Here is a 15,581-nt window from a genome sequence, read left to right on the forward strand (position 1 = left end):
TGCGTTGTAAGAAGAGAAGGCAGTGGAGTTTGAGGTTTCAGCCTTACCTGTTCATGATCCCAAGCACATGCACACTGTAGCTAAGACGAGCTCTGCGGTGTGCGTTTGCACATGTGTTAAACAATGAAGCTGAAAAGGACTTTAACAGTGTAGAATAAAGTTCTCACCGTCAGTCAGGTGCGGTTAGATGAGGTTTTTCCCCTCAGGGAATGGTTGCATGTAAACTCAGTCCTAATGACAGGGAACTGGCCCAAAGCTAAACCCTGACCCACCTTTTAACCTGGCTAGGGGCAGGGAGCACAGAGGGAGGGGAGGGGAGTCAAAAGAAGTAGAAAAAGTAACCCACTCTCCATATAAATGCCACAGGCAGTGTTGAGAGTGAAAAGCAGGAGAGTAGACAAGAAAGACAGAGTAGGTATAAATGACAATAGGCAGGGACACGCTTAGTTGTAAAAAGGAGACATGCAAAGATAAAGGAAGAGGGTGGAGAAGCAGAACATAGCAGGGTGGAGGAGGGAAAGAGGATAAAAGAGGGAGGGGAAGTGAAAGCAGGAGGAATTACAGAAGTCAGCATCTGTGGGAACTTAATTATTAACAATGGCCTTTGTTTGCTAAGACAATGTTTACTCACCCAGATTTATTAGGATTTACACAGCAGATGTTTTTAAATATTTAATGATAATGCATTTTGAACACTGGACATTGAAACATATTTTATGCATACCATTTTTTAGTTATTTTAATTTTAATTCATCCCATATACTTTGCGATTTACACTGAAATTTGCACTGTGCGGTTACATTGTTTTTTGCACATCAAAATATCACTATGTTTGCGCAAACCAACATATACATATGTGCCTTCAGCACCACTATTATTGAAGTCAATTTTCTTATTCTACCTTGTCCTATTTCATTTTTAATTTAATGTATTTGCCCCAGTCATGCAGTTTTTTGTGGATGTAGGAGGGCAACAACTGCATTGCATTGTGCAGTCCCGTAACCACTGTATAATGACAAGAAGCTGAACCTTGAACCCATTACACCTAATGATTTTCTGAAGCATTGCCCTATGTGAGTTCAGTCTGATAATCAATATGCAGAGGCTTGAAACTGGTTTGAGCTTTCATTAGTATAATAAGGGGTTAAGGTTTTAGTTTTGTGGTGATGACTGTTGTGTTTAAGGACACTCCAGTATCTGAGAATTACACCCATTTTTTGTTGTCTTTGTCTCTCAGCAAAAAAAAAAAAAGTCATTGACGATAACATCTTCTGAAAGAATTAATACATCAACAAATAAGTGCTTGATGATTTCTGTCTGCAGGTCTGCCATCTGATTTATACACAGATTTTCACACCAGCATGAACAGAAACCAGTGGCCGCTTGGATATTTAGCAACTCTATCTAAACACTAACTGAATTCTTTCGAATTGAAAAAAATGCTCTGCAGTTATGTGAATATATATGCAAATTGTAGATAATTGCCTCAAAAATACAAAAACACGTGTTTGGTCATTTCATGCAGCGTGACTCTGCACTTTGCAAAGCTCACAGCAGATTCCCCTCTACACTTTCTCATTTGTCAAAATTTACAACAACAACTGCATTGAAGCACATTTTAGATATTTTTTGATGTGGAGGGGATAAAGAGATGGTCTGTGTGGCTGAGTTGTTTATCAGCACTATGAGAGACTCTGGGTGTTCCCAAAGATTGTGGTTTGGGCGTAATTAAACAGAAATCTGTGGAGCACAGCTTGTCTGTCAGCGGTTACAACCTCACACCCCCCAAAACCTCCAATATCCCTGACTAGAGTCTGAGTGCTATATATGGTGTTTTGACACTGATCAATTTACTGTTCTTTCAAAAAGTCCCAGTCATTGCTGTAAATATTGGTATAACATTGGAGCAGATGTTGAATCTGCACACAGTCCCCTTTGCCTTGTCTTTCCTCTCTCTCTCCCTATCTCTCTCTGTGTGTTTAATCCTCCTGTTGGCACTACAGGAACAGATACGTGTGCACCATAGAGAGGTCTATTGAGAGAAGAGAGAGTTCATTGTGGCTGCACTGGGGGCCATTGAGGAATTAAGAGGGGACAAATTGCATCACTGGATAATATTCCTTTAGAGAGTGTAAAAATTATTGACATGCTACAGTATGGACTGCTTAGACCTTATCAAATACATCAAGATATAGAAGGAACTGTTCATGGTCAGTTTTGTTATCTCTCTTTCTCTGGTATGAAGATAATGACTCACAAACTGAATGCCTTTTTGAGTTTATCTCTCCCTTTTTGTCCCCTTCCTTTAAAGGAAACTTCCGGGTCTTATTTTTGTAGCTCGGGCCATCTAGCAGCCAGGCTAACACGAAGCGACAACAGTAAAATAAAGTCAGACAGGGCAAGAAACAAGAGTTCAGATGATTAGCCAGATTACCTAAACCCCTGTATTTGGATAAAAAACTGTAAGTGACTTCACCTGATAACCTGATCTATCACTGCTCAGGAAAACTCTGTGTGGGCACAACTGCAGCTGTTAAAACTTGAATAAGGATGTCTGTAAACCTTCGCCTTTGTTTACTCTTCCAATTAAGTTTAGCTATCCCGAGGGGTTTGTTTGAAATCTGTATGATGTTTCTTGCCCTGTTCAACTCCTTTTATTGGCGCCCTTCTCAGATCTAAGCAAAACTTGGTGCGTGTTTAATCATAATTGATGGCCATAGGGGTGCCATGGTAACTGTTATGGTTATAACAAATCAACCACATCAGTGCAACAGTCCCAGTTTGATTGTGCCAGTTATATTTGTTGCATGTCATACCCCTATCTTTCTCCACGTTTCCTATCTAAATCTGCTCAGTCATTTAAAATAAAAGCATTATTCTTTTAATCTTTTTACTAATAAGTAACAAAGCAGCAGAGCTTCAGCTGCAACGCCTAAGCCCACCTCTTTATCTTACTCCTCAAAGACAAAAGGAAGGTAGCTTGGCATCTCTAATACCCCTGAATCTCATTCATATTTATGCAAAAGTGCCAACTCACAGATGTTGAACAGATTGAAGTGCTAGTGTAAAGTTATAAAATATGTAAGAGAAGGACAGGCAGGGAAAGTCTGGAGGGTCAATTTTTAGAGAGATTATACTGTAGTTATGGAACAGTTTATTAGACTAAGATGCAGAAAGACAGGAGGATACATGGGAGGAAATGGAGAGAGCACCAGATGGGAGCCAGACAGCCCAGTCTGACAATAGGAAGGAGGACCACGAGGAGCACAAAGCCATCTGGGATCTGTCTGGTGCTACACACACACACACACACACACACACACACACACACACACACACACACACACAGAAAGATGGTTTAGGTCTGCAGAGGGTTATACTGTGTTTCCTGAGGTTACACAAGCATCACACTATGGGCTATCACATAGACGAGGTTATTTGTAGTGCAACACTCCCTCGCTCTGTGTCACAACATTGTCTTCATTTTTGTTGCTTTTAAATGGTTTTTCTCTGTTTTTAGAAGTGACCCCTTTGTGAAGTTCAAGTCTCACAACTGAATGCAGTCATCGTATTTCCTCTTGGGGTAACCACATTCATCAGCTATGCAGCACTCTAGTGACTCATCAGTTTGGAAATATATGGTCACACTCCCTTCATACTAATGGACCATACACTGACTAAGAGTCTGTCTGGGAAGTGGTCACTCAGCCACGTAGACACCATGCATGATTCATAAGAATCAAGATTATCTGGTTTTGATCTAGCAATGCTAACAGTGGGTTTATACATGCTCAGACTGTTCATTACGCAAAATAGAATAGTTACACAACTTAACTGGTCTTTTCTTTGTTATCTGACAAATACATTACAAACAATGCAATATTGCGCACTCTCAGGCGTATCTCTTTCTATCGTTAACTGTCCAATAAAGCACAAATGCCCAACAAAATTTTAACAGAAAATTAAGTTAGTCCCAATTTGTCCTCTTATAAACCCTTCCAGATTGACTCAGCCAGGCTCAGGGGAAGTGCTGGCTGAGTAAAGAGTAGCCAAGGGAGACAGCTGTGTCCAAAAATTGGCTGGGAATTCATCAGGCTCAAAGCCCAGTGACATCACCACCTCTCTTCACAATGCATACGCCAACATCTTCCCATCACATGTCCCTGATGCTAAACTTGAATTATAAAACACACTGAATCGCAAAATATGTGCCAATAATTTTCACATTTTCAAACTGAAAAGTTGAAAAATGAAACAGGGTTTGCTTGTCAATATTTTAGGCTAAATTTGTGTCAACTACTTTAATGCACAGAAAGTCGTATCTGATGTCTCATTGCTTAACACACTTATTGTTTTAGCATTCAGTGGGACATAATGGGAGATTAACGTCATATGAAAGTAATTATTATTATTGTTTTCCACTTGTAAATAACATCTAAGTCTTAATTATTGCTGAAAAACTGTGAATTTGGAAGTGCTTGAAAACAAAACCAACATGGATGTCTGATGTCATCCAAATTACATTGTTCAAGGTAATTAAACCCAAATTGAAATGGATAATGTTATATTGTCAATACATAGTATGTTTATATCTCCCATCAGCAACTCTGCATTCAAAACTGTTTGAGTAATGACATTAATGCCTGGAACTAGAAAAATGGGAACCTTCCCATCGCTATCTAGACCCCATATTATGTGACTGCTGCATTCATGTCTTGTAGAATGGATATAAAGCGTAGCATACTCAATACCAAGTCAGCTATATCAAAGTTTTCAATAACAACAAGTGTAATTGAGACTTGAGTAAGATATTTACAATATGTATTTACAATTACTGTTACTCCCACAGAACATAAGCACGAGTCAAAGCTAAGAAAACATATTTTGTGTTTTTCTTGAATTTGACATTACATTTGTTTGCCAGATGCATTCATTGAAATACAGTATTCTGTTTTAGAACACAATGGGATCAAACCAACAACCTTACGATTAATGGCTGATCCACTCTAAAGCTACATCCTTCCAAATTTTCCTGCCCAGCACAGCAGTAGATTCCTACTTTTCTTGTGGACAGAAAACTCTGTCTATGTTTCAGCTTTTCACAGAGACTGATGAACGAACGCTTCATCAGATACAAGTTATGACACAAGTGGAACAGAGGAGAAGGAAATGTTTTTTTTCCAACATACACATTCAACATTGTTTCTAAGTTACCAAACAAGCTAAAAGTCACATGTCACCATTTCCCCTTATGGACTGAGTCTTTAGAAAAGCATCTAGCACCTGCTACTGATCCACAGCAGTAAATTCTGTGCTCTGTCAAGTCCAACACACCCACACATTGTTCAGACTTCTCAGCAGCCACAGTCTCTGGCCTGTGTGTGTGTGTGTAAAGCATCTGGCCACTTAGAACAGTGTGACCTAATTCCCAAGGTGGAGATGAGGCTAGATTTCATTATGCTTATATCATTCAAGGTTAGATAGATAGATATTAACATGGATACAGGGGAGATGTCTTTTTCAGCATTGACAAGCATTAATCATATAATACTTCTTCCTCCAGGGTTGTTTTTACATTTTAAGACTGAGATATTATCAAGGGTCAAGGTAATACAGCTGTGTCACTGCAGAATCCGTTTGGAGAGGTCACAAATACTGTCAGTCAGGTCATAGATAAGTCAGTCTGATAGTGGTGATGGAGATCATAATAGATGTGCAATTTAAGAGACTGCATGGGGTCAGGGAGAGGCAATAATAAATAACTCTGACAGCCAAACCTCAGTCCTCATCTATATTAATATTCTACTCTCCTCTGAGGCAGTGTGCTCTGCCTTTCAAACTGTTAATAAACTCTACTTAATTCAAGACATCTTCTTGTTATCGCCAACATCCTTGAATATATAGCAGATTACAGCCACTGTCAACCACTTTACAGTACTGAAAAAGCTCAAATCAAAGTAGATGTACTTCTTGCGTTTAGAGGCTAGGACTCTTCTTCACACATGTAGGCAAATTAAAAACCCCACCTCACTTTATTTTCCTGCCTTTGGACTGTGGAAGGAAATCCGAACACCCAAGGACAGCCTCATGAAACACAAGAGGAACCTGCCAACCTTGGACCTTACACGCGTAGACATGAAACTTTTCAAATGCGTATATGAACAGGCACAGTTTAGCTCACACAAACACATCAACATACACACACACCACTCTCTCTATGCCTCTATACACATATGCACGTATGCATTAATACAATATACTGTATACTGTAAACAAACAAAATAACATTATCACATTGGAGAGACCAACATGAGCACCTACACACTCATTAATGTTCCCCTCACGTTGCCCTGCCAGCAGGGACATCTGGACACCAGTGACGTGAAGATGCAGTTGAAAGCTGAACCTGATATTTGGCTCTGTGTATTTCTGTCTCTTTGTGATGTGGACACACATCTGTGTGTCTCTGCCCAGCCTATTCATAGAACCACCACTTCAGCAGTCTCGAGGGGCCTCCCATAGGAATCCACCTTGACGTGAAGACTGACACATGGTTGCAGCATTTAGTGTGTTTGTCTTTCTCCATCCATTTCTCCATCTACCCACCCATTCTTTCATTCACCTTAGCTTTCTGTCTCTAAAGGCTCCAAATGCCTTCTCCTTACTGTCTTCACATCTTCCTCCACTCATACCACTCCACTATGTTCTCTTGCCTTTGCTTGAGTCTCCTACTTTCCCACCTCCCCGCTCTGTGTGTATACAGGCTGTCCACTGGCAAGGCCAACATCAATGGGACTGACCGATGCTGCCAAGTTGCCCACCTCTGCCAAGTGAGAAGGTTAGAAAAAAAGGGCAACCTTCCCCCCTCCCTGCCCTCAGGGGATCATGTGTTGTGTCAACATGGTCTCTCTGATCAGTGCCAGCTGCTCTGCCTCAGGCTGAAACTCAACAAACACCATGCCTCTGGTGCAGAACAGCGCAGATAGGTGGACTGGATAGTGCCCACAGCTTCCCTCTGCCAACTGTACTGAAGAAACAACACTGAGACAGGTCTCCATGCCAGCTTCCTGCCATCTGATTAACACAGTCTGACATGCACTCATAGTAGACTGGCTGGATCCACAGACTCTGTGAACAGAGGCCATGCACAGCTGTGTGGGACTCTCAGCTTGTGGCTTTTGACCACCTCAAAACATGAGACTTGATAGGACATAAAATCAAAGGTTGCAGTACAAATCTGTACAGATGCAGTCTGTAACTGGTTAAAGGAAAAGAGCACAATGTCTTTCTTGATATACAGTTAGTGGACACATTAAACATCAACAAAGTTTAAAGGGGAAGTCTTTTGTGGTTCTGTCAGGAGCTTTTTAAACTCTGACAAAAATAACCCTGACCATGTGATAATGATGTAAGCAAGGAGTTTGAAATGCTGCTTTAACAAGGTAGGGAGAAAGACCCCAGTTGAGTTGCATTAAGTCAGGATATCTTGCTAGTCATTTGCACAGATTTTGATCATTCTTTTTTCAATCTGTCTTTTGCAAGTACCCAAACCTTAAAACCAGTATTCCTTTAGGAAAATGACACAGAATAGAATTCATTTTATCATGGTCCCTGGTCTGTCTGCACCTGCTACACTGCCACTATGGAGCCAATATGGAAGCGTATCTGCCCATAGTTGGTGACCTTTGACCCTGGTGGTCAGCAGATGGAAGGGTACTCTGACATTAGATTACTTCAGCTACACCTGCTGCTGGGCCAGGAAGGGGTCACACCCTCCTGTCTTCCTCCACCTCTGGAAATAGACCCTGTTGCTACAGAAGTTACATAAGTCCCTGCTTTGTTGAGTGGCTGATTAATGAGCACAAAAGGTAAGAGGTGTGTTATATCTATTTCAGTGTGCCGGTTTGTGGGTGCGCACATGACTTTACATTTTAGGGAGGAGGTGAATGTCTCACCTCTTCCTACACTATTGCATGGAGTCTATTTGGGTGAGTCTTTCTCTTTGGTGTACTGCAGTACATAACTACATCCACATTCCAGGAAAGATAATTATGGAATGCCTAAAAAATAAATGGCACAGTTTACTGTAGATCTCATTTGGTTTGCCTGCCTGTGTTCACAGCACTATGTTGGCCTCCTCCACACCAAGGAAGTGGTGCTGGTGGGTTAATAAAGTGCTGAGGGGCCAGCTGTCATTCAAAGATTCTCACCGCGTTACTGCTCCAGTTCAGCCAGTCAGCAGCTCTACACCTACTGTGGTCCACAGCCTCCGCGAGAAATCAGTACCTTCATGTGTGATTTGATTTGGTTTAGATAAGGACTATGGAAGGAGGAGATGAAAATAGGTGAAATAAGCTATTGGATTTAACTTTAGGATATTCGATACTGTAAAGAGAGACACAGCAAAACAACTACAGAGTATATAAAGCTAAGCAGAAAGACTGTTAAATTCAGTTTGAGAAAGAAAACAGATGGTTCATTTCCCAAATAAAGACAGGAGGCATGTGTTACTACAAGAACATTTCATACTTTAATATCTCTGGCAGACATTAACTGTATTAAATACAAACTTTTCTTTCCAGTTTTTTTCCAGAGTGGATTAAGCTTGCAGTTCACATTTAAGCATGTATCCAACTTTATTCCAGTCGAGCGTCAAATCTTAATCTGAACGTCCTGTAATTAATACCAAGGCAAATAGAATTTGAAACAAAGATTATTTACATAAGATACAAAAATATATTTCACAAAAAAGACAATAAGGACCTCTATAAAATTACAAATATATTTCTATTATAAAAAGCTTTTTTTAAATACTCTTCCAGCTTAAATTTTGGGTGAGGGAGTGTAACCTGGTCTGTGAGGTGGGATGATTTGGGATTCTAACGATAAATGTTCCAGTGACTTTTTGCAACATATATTCCACGTCTCCATTCCTCACGACGTTTCATGGAGTCTGTTACCGTATGGCAGCTAAGATTCTTGTCCTCAGGTTCCCTACGATGCTAATTTTGACCCTTCTTGCAGTCCTTACAGCCCAGTAGCCAGTTGGCCTGGAGTTAGAAGACACTGCTGGGTTAACTTTAGGAGTGCTGGCTAGACCTGATGTCGTGGTGGAGCCGCTTAGAAGTTGCTGTGCCATCCAGTTGTATCCTGTTGGGTGGTTTTCAGTGTGGGGGCCGGGAGCATGTTAGCAGCTCAAGGGGGGCCCAGACATCCACTCCCTCCAAAGCTCGACTCCAAGATGAATGTGAGCCTCCGTGTCACATGCCTAAGAACAGACAGAGACAGACAGACACACCTGATTAAAGCAGAACTCCCTTGCCCGTTGCCAGCTCTATTCTAAGAGCGACGGACGTTGGGTTTTACAGGCTGGTCATCGTAAACACTGTTGGCCCTAATAAACACGCCATTCTCCAGTGCTAACAGGGGGCTGGCTGACTGCCCGACTGGCTGACTGAATGTCCAGCTTTACAGAGGCACTGGACGCCTGCGAGCTGTGAAAGACGGACATTCAGTGGCCGAAACAGAACAGAGCAGGGCGGTGGAAGGAAAAAACATGGAAATAAGGAAAGCGTTTCAGCTCCTACGTCTGTCTCATTCCATTCCTGACATATACAGTAGGAATTTCAGCCCAGGTTTGCCCCAGCACACATTCCTTATGCTGTGATGCAAGTTCCAACACTCACAAGCCTCACAAGAGGTCCAACACAAATTAGCTATGTATATCTATCACCCATGATGTTCTATAAACTACTAAATTATGTTGTATTGCCTTCAGTTCAGTACTTGTGTCTATGTTAAACATGAAAAAGGGAAAAAGTGGAGACAGGGATGGGACAAAATAGCAAAGCTAGCATCCACACAGTGCTATGTAGTGTGTACAAATTGCATGGTGTTGGTAGCAGCACTTTCTTCAAATTTGAGTGACGGGTGAAAAGTGATATGCTGCCTTTCTCTCCAATGTAACCCAAGAGGCCTCATGGTCCACGTAACATGCCCCAGCTCCTTCATAGTCCTGACACATCACTGTTTCTTAGAAACCTAAGGGGAGTGACTCGTGTCACTTTATGAGTGGTAGTTAGCATAGCTGACATAGGGAACAAACGCTCCTGTTAATCCCGGTGGCAGGCGGCGCCAGCAAATGGGCTAATTCATCAAGGGTTCTGACAGCTAGGTTGCATTAGCACTTACTCTCTAATGTCCTGTCAAGGTCGGCGATGAAGTCCTCCAGATCTTTAGTGTCGCCGAGTTTGGCTGGAAGGGAAAGAAAGTGATTCAGACTTCAATCTAACAATAGTTTATTATACAGACTTACATCTCATTTTGACCCATGTCCAATTACAAGGATATGAATCTGTCTAAGCCCAGTGTGCTCTTTCCCACTGTAAGTAAAGTAAGAGGTTTGTATGCAAAGTCACAGTGTGTGTTTAAGTATGAGGAGTGGAGCTCACGTTTTGGTGACATGAGCGGAGGTGTGGTGGTGGTAGGGGAGAGCACAGTGGGGGAGTTCAGCCTCTCATCGCTGAAGCTGAAGCTGTTTCTGTTGAGAGACTCTGCACCTGTCAGAAAGAGAGACAAGACCAAATGTAGACAAATGTGATTAGGCGAGGTGTTCCTTATGCAACACACACAATTCTGATCTGTGTCAGTAGGGCAGTTTCAAGGTATAATCATTGCATTCTCCTCTAATGACAACTTTCCTCTGTGGTCTGTCACACACATGCATGTGCTTATATTTGCACATACACAGACGAACTGTACAAGATATGGCCGCAGTAATGACATCTTTTCCATAAGCAATGGCGTCTGCTCTGCTGAACTGGACACCTCCAAAGCAAAAAATACCATTTATAACTTTAACTCATTGACTAAGTCTCCATTGTGGCGTTAGTGACTACAATATAACAGGTTGTCTTAGACAGAGAGCGCTCTGAAGTCACACAGCTTTCCCCCTGCTCTTAAGTAAGATTTATCTCTGACACGTTTAGAGTTTGATACGAGAAGAGAATACGTTCTAGTTCGGGCTGCTGTTACCCAAACTCTAAATGGATGGTTACATAAATGATATAATGGCCACCTTGATTCTGCCAGATGTATTTCAAGCAGCCGCAGAACATATTATATTTTCAATGTTTCTTGGTCAAGTGAGAAATGAAGGACGAGAGAAGAAAGTAGGGGCTTTCTACAGCTGTATTCGTGTTCTGTAGGATAGAATTTGACTTGCCATTCATTAAAAATAAAACTTTATTTTTTCATTTGCATCTGGATGTGGAAGTGTAGAGTCTTGGATGAAAGTGTAAACAATCCCGACCACGATATCTATATGAGTATGAAGTAAGTGTGTGTGACTATCACTCTATCTTGACTATCTCACTCCTCTATGGAGAACTCCAGCAGACCTTAACAGTGTCTCAGATGTCAACCCCTTACTTACCCCCCCCTTTCTGACCTGTACCACTCCCATCACTCAGCAGTGAACACACAGCGTGAGACAGGAGACGCCACACACAACGGGGAGCACCCAGACGCACACACACAGAGCTGTGGCCTTAACGTCAGTATTTGACCTGGACATGAAACCCCCCATTTCTCAGTTTTCTCAAATTCACTTCTGCTGCTCACACTCTCCCTCCTCTACCCTCTTTCTATCTCTGCCCCTCACTCGAACATGCACACTTTAGGGTGGATCTCTAAGACCATGCACAGTTTGTGTCATTTATCTCCATGTTCAGCAGTTCATCCATCCATCAGGCTACAACACAATAGGTCGTCCCTGCGTGGGACAGGTCCCACTTCATTAGACTGCCATGGAGAAGACAGCGCTCATGCAGGAATCTGATCCCTTGAGCAAATCAACAACCTCATTAGCACCACAGATGCAGGTTTGAACACCTCCTCCCTTCTTTTATCACTGATGTTGCTTACAGCAAGATCTTTAGTGATTATGTGGTAATTACATAAATTGTAGCCGGATTAGTAAACATTGTGGGCTTGATGATATCCTCACAAAACCACTGGAACAGCTAGCATGCAGTTACCAAATTGCTGTCCCAAAGGAAGGAAACCTGCATTCAATTATATTTATTCATGTAGGTTTTACACAGAGGAAAGTGATAGTGCCCGGATCTTTTTGGAGTGTATCATGCACTGATGTGAGTGGAAGGCGGTCTAGTCCGCAGTTAACTGGACATCCACTCTTAAATGGCTCCACAGATGGTCTTTCCAGAAAACTTAAGACCATAAAAATATTTTCACTTCTTGCCTTGGAAATTTAAACGCTCTCACACATGTTCTGGAAACTATCTCTGCTCATGGGGACATGGAGCATATTTTTCTCTGTATGTCACTGAGGCCGGCTCTGCAGCTGAGGGAGCAGACTTTTAAAACCCAGTATGTTAGAGTAATGTAGCAATGTAAGACAACTTCAGAGGAGCAGCCACAATATGGTGGCAGGAGTGCCAAAATATGCAGCAGTAGCTTAATCTGAGCCCAAATCTCTGGACTATGATCAAGGATCTCTCTCTCTCTCACCCCCTCCCTCTCTGTGCTGAGTGTAATTGTGTTTGAGAGCATGCATGTGCAACAGTTTGCCAGTCTCCCCCGCTGCCCTCCTGATGGCACATGATAAGATACTGCACACAAAGGTATTGTAGTGCAGTGGAGAATTACCGCTGACTGCAGCAGAGGAGCAGCATTAGTGGGGGAAAGTTTATGACTGTCTTACAAAAAAAAAAAGTCTGTTTGGGCAAAGCCGGCAGAACTCCTTCAGACCATCAGCCATAAGTGACAGATGCAAAGAACAAACCACAACTATCACTTCTACAGTTCCTGATCTCCATTCTCAAGTGTCACTAACGGGACTTTTATTGCATAACTTTAAGATGCAGTCTGGAACCTTCCCTGGTTTAAGAAACTCAGATGAATTGCAGTCTCCCTAAATTTAGTAAATGTACAGTGAATAATTAATCAACGTGTTTCTCCTTACTCTCTGAGTCGCTGATGCCGCTGTCGCTGACGCTGGCGCTGCTCCTCCTCTTCACGGTCTTCAGGTGTTCGTCGTACCTGAAGTGTCGCTTCTCCACCGGGGACGTGAAGTCTTCGATCACCGCGTCGAACTCACACAGCACGTCGTTCAGATCCTCCTCGTTGACGAATTTCCCTGCAAGAAAATGTCAGAAAAAGCTTGAAAATAACTCATTTATACTCATAACAGCCAGTTTTTGGATCATAAATATTCAGCCGAGTCAGGGACTGACATTAAACCAGCAAACAACTAGGCTAATCTGGATTAATATGTGAAGTGTATTGCAGTCAATCAATTAATACTATATTTTATTTCCCGTAATATTTCCTTTTTGAATATTATATATATATTACATAATATATAATGTAATATTGTATAGTATTATTATAATGTTATATAATATTATATTTAAAGGTTATTAGAGTGTGAACCCGTGGTGACAATGACTGCAAACAACACACCAAACAGGTCGTGTTGTTACAATACAAATAAAACATATACATCAAGGAAAAACAAACTTATATTTACCTTGAGGTTTCAGCTTTGGAGACTTCATAATTCCAGTAATTTGAGATTATCCAGTAACGATGTATATTTGCCACTAAATGTAAAGTCCCACTCTGTCCTCCTGTCTGTCACACTCCTCAAGGTCTTGAACTGACCTCCAGCCAGAAGACTGCCGCTTTTTAACGTGCCCTGCTCAGTGGGGGCGGTGACGACAGGAGCAGGGAGGAGGGGAGGTGTGTGTGTGTGTGTGTGTGTGCGTGTGTGTGTGCGTGTGTGTGCGTGCAGTGACCAATAAAACGGTTCCCGGTTGAAGTTACACTCTCCCGACGTCTCCCTAATAACAGTGTGTTTGTAAACAACTTATGTGTCACTTGCCAGGCAGGAGTGTAACACAGATAGCCTATTTATAATCATGACCCAGTGCATTTGATATTTTAATCACCAGGCAGATCATGACAGAACAAGGCCAAAGTGTTCTGTCATAACAGATCATTTAGGACAAGCTGTTTCTGGACTCTTGCCTTGATAGGGGGCTCAATATTCAAATAATTTAATGTACTTCACTTTTTGCTTCTGTTCTTCAACCTAAGTAACATTTTGACTGCAGGATTTTTCCTGTGGTTGTGTATTTTTACATTACGTCAATGATTTAAATATTTCAGTATGTCAGTATGGTGAACATGGGTCCCAGCATTAGTTCATACAGTATAAAACATCGCATGTATATCAAGAACCTCCGGGTCCCAACAGTCCCACTAAAACAAAGAATTATTAAACGTTATTTCATTAGCATATTTGTACAGTAGCAAATGAAAATAGGGCGACTAGCACCAGGTTGAGAGTTTTAGATTATGATTGTCAAACTCAATTTCTCTTAATATTCATGTCCCTTTGAATGTGGAATTATGCTTGTGAGTTCATGTATTTAAAAACCACAGTATATGTTGTTATATTTTAAGTTATGAGTCAAACTTTGAAGAACTGCGCTGTACTCAGACAAGTCATCTGGCTCTGTACAACATGATCCCCAGAGATCTTATCAGAGGTCTATCAGACAAAACCTTATCACACTGACATGGAAATATTTTGTCTGGGCCTGAACTTCAGCAAAGGTGAAGCTGCAGCGACATCTGGTGGTGAGCTATCACACTCACATCTGCTGTTTTAAACTTTTGAATTCATCAAACCGTTGTTTTGCTGTGTGGAGGGATGAGTTTGCCAGAATGTTCAGAAAAACAAATCGTTAAGCTTGACAGCTGGAAACACTATCAATATATTTGCTTCCTTCTGAGCTTTCAATTGTATTACACAGTCTTCATCAGCATGTGTGAAACGGTGGAACAGTCTGAAACAAGCAAATACATGGACCTTGAGTTGAGATTAGTTTATCCCTGAAGCACACATTTACAGTATCTTCTATTAGGTTCCTGCTAACATTTAGCAAATTGTTTGGCTAAATAGGCTTGAAAACCTATAAATGTTACAGCAGCACCAGCAGCAGCAGCTGGTGGATGTTAGCAGTAATTTAAAAAATAACAAAATTGGTTATTTTATTACAATACTTGCTAAGATGTTTGCAGATGATGAGCACATTAATTATATATCGGCTTGCTGTCACTTCTTTCTCAGACGTGAAGCAACATTGTATTTTCCAAGATTGTGTCTGAAGTCTGGATGAGCAGCTGGGCGGCCGACGTCATATTTATAAGACCTTCAACCAGATAATCACCCGTTAAAATTAAGACACTAAGCTTTTACCAGCGGTGGATGAAATTGCCAACAATAGAAAAGTTATTATGTAGAGTATTTCCACAGTCAAATTACACAGAGACACTAACAGCTGGTTCCCATCAGTATTACCAAAACCCAAGGCAGCCAGTTGTCCAATAAAGCTATCTGTGACTTAAGTTGTCTTCACAGATCAGTAGCATTCACTACAGCCATGCTGAGACTTTCACACCTCCGTGGCCAGTTTAACATGATCAGCAAATGGATAAACATGGAATGTGTTTGCAGCTGCACGTGTCTGTTGACTCTGGAGGCCCTCAGG

The 15,581-nt window shown here is 41.5% G+C and overlaps 1 protein-coding gene across 1 annotated transcript; it reads right to left on the bottom strand.

Moving 5' to 3' along the window:
• Nucleotides 1-8,507: 8,507 nt before the first annotated feature.
• Nucleotides 8,508-15,564, bottom strand: rgcc (regulator of cell cycle). Its single transcript, XM_038721384.1, has 5 exons — nucleotides 13,553-15,564; nucleotides 12,986-13,159; nucleotides 10,452-10,559; nucleotides 10,192-10,254; nucleotides 8,508-9,268 (listed from the first exon to the last, which is right to left on the bottom strand). The coding sequence occupies exons 1-5, from the start codon at nucleotides 13,578-13,580 to the stop codon at nucleotides 9,261-9,263; spliced, it is 381 nt and encodes a 126-aa protein (XP_038577312.1). The 5' UTR covers nucleotides 13,581-15,564; the 3' UTR covers nucleotides 8,508-9,260.
• Nucleotides 15,565-15,581: the final 17 nt, after the last annotated feature.

The sequence above is a fragment of the Micropterus salmoides genome, unplaced genomic scaffold (assembly GCF_014851395.1).
Source record: "Micropterus salmoides isolate LMB-PRFRI ecotype aquatic unplaced genomic scaffold, ASM1485139v1 Ms_hic_scaffold_15, whole genome shotgun sequence".
Taxonomy (NCBI): domain Eukaryota; kingdom Metazoa; phylum Chordata; class Actinopteri; order Centrarchiformes; family Centrarchidae; genus Micropterus; species Micropterus salmoides.

What these genes read in the sequence shown, in the direction of transcription:
- rgcc (XM_038721384.1), bottom strand. Translation starts at nt 13,580, where the DNA reads ATGAAGTCTCCAAAGCTGAAACCTCAAG. An exon ending in TCCAAAGCTGAAACCTCAAG is followed by an intron (nt 13,160 to 13,552) that starts GTAAATATAAGT and finishes ATTTTCTTGCAG; the next exon opens with GGAAATTCGTCAACGAGGAG. An exon ending in CGGCATCAGCGACTCAGAGA is followed by an intron (nt 10,560 to 12,985) that starts GTAAGGAGAAAC and finishes TCTTTCTGACAG; the next exon opens with GTGCAGAGTCTCTCAACAGA.